The sequence below is a fragment of the Nicotiana sylvestris genome, chromosome 10 (assembly GCF_000393655.2).
Source record: "Nicotiana sylvestris chromosome 10, ASM39365v2, whole genome shotgun sequence".
Classification (NCBI taxonomy): Eukaryota; Viridiplantae; Streptophyta; class Magnoliopsida; order Solanales; family Solanaceae; genus Nicotiana; species Nicotiana sylvestris.
In genome coordinates, this window is record NC_091066.1 from 12,885,118 (window position 1) to 12,890,786 (window position 5,669).

At 31.9% G+C, this 5,669-nt stretch overlaps 1 protein-coding gene across 1 annotated transcript; it reads right to left on the bottom strand.

Moving 5' to 3' along the window:
* Nucleotides 1–1,536: 1,536 nt before the first annotated feature.
* LOC104218342 (uncharacterized protein At4g13230) lies at nucleotides 1,537–3,348 on the bottom strand. The gene is made up of 3 exons (XM_009768813.2): nucleotides 3,154–3,348; nucleotides 2,907–3,026; nucleotides 1,537–1,740 (listed from the first exon to the last, which is right to left on the bottom strand). The coding sequence occupies exons 1-3, from the start codon at nucleotides 3,271–3,273 to the stop codon at nucleotides 1,621–1,623; spliced, it is 360 nt and encodes a 119-aa protein (XP_009767115.1). The 5' UTR covers nucleotides 3,274–3,348; the 3' UTR covers nucleotides 1,537–1,620.
* Between the last annotated feature and the right edge of the window lie 2,321 nt (nucleotides 3,349–5,669).

The window sequence follows — 5,669 nt, forward strand, 5'->3', positions numbered from 1 at the left end:
GAGTTTTAGTATCATATAAGCATTTCGTTATAGGATTATTAATCGGACATTATAAGACATGATAGGAAGTATTCCTTGGAACTTCTTTCAAGAAAAATATATGATAATAACTAGATACGATTCTCTATTAGTAAAACCAAAAACTAAAGAAGACATTTAAGTGACGAGAAAAACAGAAACACCTCTTTTTCCTTTTTTCTCCATTTCCATCTTAAAGTTGTATACACAATACACAACATTTAAAACACTTTGTGACTAAATGTAAGTTTTTTGATAATGTATTACTGAAATTAAATACAGCAATTTGTTTTTCCTAGTGTTATCTTTTTAATATTTTGTCTCGAACTATTTATTTTTCTTGAACAAAAATACAATTTTCATACTTTTGCATAAAATGACTATTAACTAATGATCTTTATATATGCACTTCCTAATGATTGAAGGTGCAAGTCTAAATACAATATTAGGCTAGGCCCGCGGCCCATCCAACACCCATTAGGTCTTGGACACGGTAAACGGGAGAAATTTAAAAATAGTCAGATTTACAAGTGATCATTCCAAAATAGCCACAGTTTCAAAAATAATCGAAATTTAGCCACTTTTCATGTAAAGATAAATCTGAATGAAAACACTGTTCAAAATTCGAAAAAATATTCCAGCATAATATACTGGAGTTCCAGTATAATATACCGGTCCAGCATAATATACTGGAGCCAGCAAAGTATACCGGTCCAACATAATATGCTGGAAGTTCATACACAGGTGCACCGAACTCCAGTATATTATGCTGGACCGGTCTCTGTTGCAACAAAATAATGGTTATTTTTCATTGACTTGGCAAACGCTGGCTATTTTTAAATGACCAGTCCGAAAACTGACTAGCCCGTGCTATTTTAACAAGGAAAAATACTCCATGGGCCTTAGCTGGGTAGTTCTGAAATGAAAAAAATAAAAAATATATATTTTTAGTCGCTCCAAAAAATAATATCCGATAAAATATATGTATATTTGTTATATATATGTAAATAATATGCATATTTGTAAACCTTTTGGCTAACGAATGTAATTAATTCGAGTGATCGGCCAATTTTATATTTTGGCCTACTGAAATTCTGATTTACCCCAAGCAGGATTTCTCTATTTTGCCTATATTTTGGTGAATAATACTCCACTGTCACATTTTGGGTAACATAATTTAATTGAGTCCGTTGTCATAGGACTTGGACGCATAGCAATTCACTGACCTTATTTAACCCATTCATAGACTTGAGGGTCGTGCCGAACTGAGTCTAATCAAGCCGAGTTTGATTGAGCCCATTTCATTATTGAGCAAAGTTGAAGCCAAGCCTAATCGAATTTTTTGCAGTATCAAGACGTGCCGAGCCTAATGTTACAATTTAGTAGCAAATTCGTGCCAAGTATAAAAAAGTTTTATACTATCACGTTAATTGTAAAATGATCAACACTAATAGATAAATTTTTATATCAACCCTGATATAATAATTCGAAAAAATAATTTAATAATCTGTTATGATTGTTTAAATTACATTAAGTATAACATTCTTACATTGATAGTATATAAAACTTAAAATTCAATACAATTAAGGATAATTAGTAAAGTCATTTGCCAACGACTTTCTTCTTGATGTCATTTGCAGTGTCCTTGACTTTATCCCATGCACCTTTCTCTTCTTGTTCCGTTGCCTTTTCTAGTGTCTTCTTTGCCATTTCCGAGATTACCTAATTAATTATGTATCACGCATTTATCTCACACACAAATATATATATGGATATACATATGATATAAATGTGACACATGTGATACACATATCATCTTTTTATCCTGTTTATCTTCTACTTCGAATTTTCAATTCAAACCACCTCAAAATTCTACCATGTCATCCCAAAACTGAGATTTAAATTCATTAAGATGTTCGAGATATCAAAATTTTGACGGATCAAGCTAAATCTTAAATTCAAGATACTACTCTTGAAATCCTAGGAGTCTATTAGGGTTGCTTGGAGGCTACTCTACCCTAGACCCTAACTCACGCATATATAAAGGGATACATATTCCCTTGAAGAGGCATCTCGAAATTCCATAAAAATTCATGGAATATTCACGAAGAGATCAAAGACATCAAATATTGTCTTTCTCAAAGCCACCACAGTGATCAACTGATGTGCTTCCTTTTCCTGAAGATCAAATACACCCTAAGAAAGTTCGCATCATCCTATGTTCGAGAAATATGCTGGTATAGCCCTCGAATCAAGGAGCACGATCTAGAGAAAAGAATCAAGGGAACAAACAGAATTGTACTCGCATCATTTTATCAATAAAATTATGTTTCTTCATATTTATATTGTGATTGCAATTTATTTTTGTATCACAAATAATTTATTGCAAACAGATGTATCCAATCTATTTCAATAATGCCCACTAAAAAAAGCAAAAATTTAACTTTTTTTTCTTGCTACAAATAGCTAATTGACTAATATTTGTAAAATTTTATGAATTGACTGATTTTTGTACTAACTTACTTATAGGCTGACAAAACTGATAATTTCCTAAAAAAAAATATCCTCTATTGGGTCCTTCTTCGACCAGTGATAATTTCATACATGATGAATTTTTTTTATAATTTATTTATGAACACATGTCTTGCAAAGTCAGGAGCTAGAATACATGTTATAGGTTCGGTTTAATTCAATAATTTTTGTGAAAGTTCAAATCATATATTTGGAGAAATCCATTGAGTAGACATAAATTTAGAATTCATTAAATTAAAAGGACTAAAATTTGGAATCAATAAGTTCTAAATTCTTACTCCGCCTCGATGCTTATGAACCGATTGATTTGGTATAAATATCCGATGCAGGTAAGTTAAATAGTTGAAAAGACTTACATTTCCAGCACTAGAAGAAACTGTCTCTTTGACAAATTCACCAACGCTTTTCACTTCTTTAGCCCCTTCTTTCACTGCTTCTGCTGCTTCTATTATCTTTTGGCAAGTCTCTTTATCAATCTTCATTTAATTTCCCAAAAAAGGAAACAAGAAAATGTTCACATTAATATTAATATATAGATGTGATCAATATTTAAGAAGAAAAAAATGAGAGTCTAAAAACTGAAATAAATATTGTAAAACTCACTTTTTCAGAAGGTCTTGTGGCACTAACAAAGTCTCTACAAATCCATACATTTCCAGGCACAATTATTAATCTAGTTGAAATGCAATTGGACATTGTGGATACAACTTTCAAATAAGCCATTAATTTTTCTTTTTCTTCTTGATTCGCTAGTTCTTGCTCAGGCCAAAGATCGAAGTTTTAACTTTCTTTTTTGGTTTTATTTCCTATGTTATTGCTAGTAGTTGTATAAACTTGAAGGTGGAAGCAAAATAAGAAACCACCTGTCTCTTTTTCAGGGTTTTGATGCGAAAATAGAGAGAAAATAACTGTCGGCTAAGATGAAAAACAATTAACTGTCAGCTAATGCTAACCTTTTATTTTGAAGAAACAAGATTTATTTTATTTTATATTTTTGATAATTGTAACATTCCCTCTTTTTAATTATTAGAGTGAAAATCGTTTCTCCGTTCCAATATCACCTGAAAAATTAATTTCTTTCTTCCTATTTTAAGCTATAGATATTTTATTGCAACGTACAGGGTGCCAATTTTAAAACTGGTTTTGTAATAAAAGAAATCCGATCTAATAAAAATTCTTTTTTAAGTTTTTCCTACAAAAACAGTAATAGTATTCTAACACAAGTAGTTCTTGAAAAAAAAATGTTTTTAAAGGACCACAGAAGTACTTGGAAAACATTTTCAACCTTGGGGAATTTTTTTGGTTGCTTAGAGCAACTTCTCAAAAAATGTATTTGACATTTATGCCCCTTGAGGAAACCTTTTAAAATAAAATTTGGAAAACATTCAAACACTTTCTTCGGAAAAAATGACACCATATAGCCACTTTAAAATACTGCTATTTAGGAATTAGTCAGTGCATCCTGAATTTTAGTTTTTCTGTTCATTTTTTCAAGACAAAATGTCCTGATTGTCATGAAGTTAGAATTTTTAGTTTAAAATTTCAGGAAAAAATAAGTACGGGCTAATTTCTAAATAGTATCCCTGAGAATAGCTATATGTGTACTTACCCCAAAAACACTTTTCCTTAAATGTGTTTTTCCAAAATCTCCTCACCTAAAAGCCCAAGGTGGACAAGGCCCAAAAATGATTTGTTCGCCCAACCATAGTGTTATGACGCTGAAAGTTCAAAAATAGCCATTTTACGGACTTGTTGCCACAGATTTAAAGTTATTGAAAAAATAGCCAAATTTTGGAATTCAGGACATTTTTATGGATTTCGAACATAAAAAAAGTAAAATTCCGTGACAGTATCCTCGATGAGATCCAAAACAATGTCATGGAGTTTACTTTTAAAAAAAAAAAAAAAAAATTTGAGATCCATGACATTATAATAGATTTCAAAAATCAGGACAGTGTCCTGGACTTTTCACTTGTTTAAGTTTGAAATCTTTATAGTGGTGTTTTCACATCAAAAGTGGCTAGTTTTTGATAAATTTTAAAAGCTGGTCAAAAAATGGCTAGCCCATGCACTTTTTTTTACGAAATTTGCACTGCATGGCCTATTTTAGCGCACTATTTAATGACCAATCAACAGAACAGTACTGTCCAAATTTATGCGTCACTGCTTTGCATTTAACTACTTCTATTCCTGCATGTTGCAGCTAGCTAGACTACCTCAGAACTCAGACTGACAAGACTTGAAATTTCTGTTAATTTCATTAGCTTCCCCATAATGGTCCCAACATATATTATTTACAGCTTCATCAATTGAGGTTCCCTAGGCCCAACAAATTCATTTCAGCTTTTCAGGCCCGTCAAAGTTTTTTGTCAAATATTGACAAGAAATTGTTTTACTTCCATCTTCGAGAAATAATGTAATCTTTTTTCTTATAAGCTGGATTCTTAGGGGTCGTTTGATATAAAGTATAAATAGATATCGTGCTGGTATAAAAATTTAATATCACCTTAATACTTTGTTTGGTTAGCAAACTTGATATAAGTTATTCCGGGATTAAAATTAGTACCGGGATAACTTATACCTTGTAGAGGGTGGGGTAATTAGTGTCGGAATAACCTATACTTTCTTCTTAGAAATTACGCAATTGTCATTTTTAATACAACATATCAAATAGTGAATAAAAAAATAATACCGGAATAACTAAACTCAGCATAACTAATTCCAAACATTTTCTTATCCCAAGCCGTACGTATTCATGCCAAACCACTATTGATTTATTAATGACTAATGGGTAAAAGGAGGCCTACGGAGAATTTAGAAGTCTTATACCGTGGTTTCCAAGGTGAAATGCATCGAACGCGCCCCCGATAATTGCATCGTTGTGCCTGGATTGTGAGGGCTCTTAGCCCAATGTGCTCATTGCTTACACCTGACTCCGAGTTGTGAATTATCGTACATTAGTATGACGTACTCCTCCTGCCCGAATCAGGTTTGAAACCAGACCTTGATTCGGGGTGAGATCCGAGTTCTAAAAAGTGTTCAAAGGTATTTATATTATTTTTCACTCAAACATGCGTGTATATATCGTTCGAATCACAAGTAATAAGTTCTATAGAACT

What these genes read in the sequence shown, in the direction of transcription:
- LOC104218342 (XM_009768813.2), bottom strand. Translation starts at nt 3,273, where the DNA reads ATGGCTTATTTGAAAGTTGTATCCACAATGTCCAATTGCATTTCAACT. An exon ending in CCACAAGACCTTCTGAAAAA is followed by an intron (nt 3,027 to 3,153) that starts GTGAGTTTTACA and finishes AATTAAATGAAG; the next exon opens with ATTGATAAAGAGACTTGCCA. An exon ending in TTTCTTCTAGTGCTGGAAAT is followed by an intron (nt 1,741 to 2,906) that starts GTAAGTCTTTTC and finishes ATAATTAATTAG; the next exon opens with GTAATCTCGGAAATGGCAAA.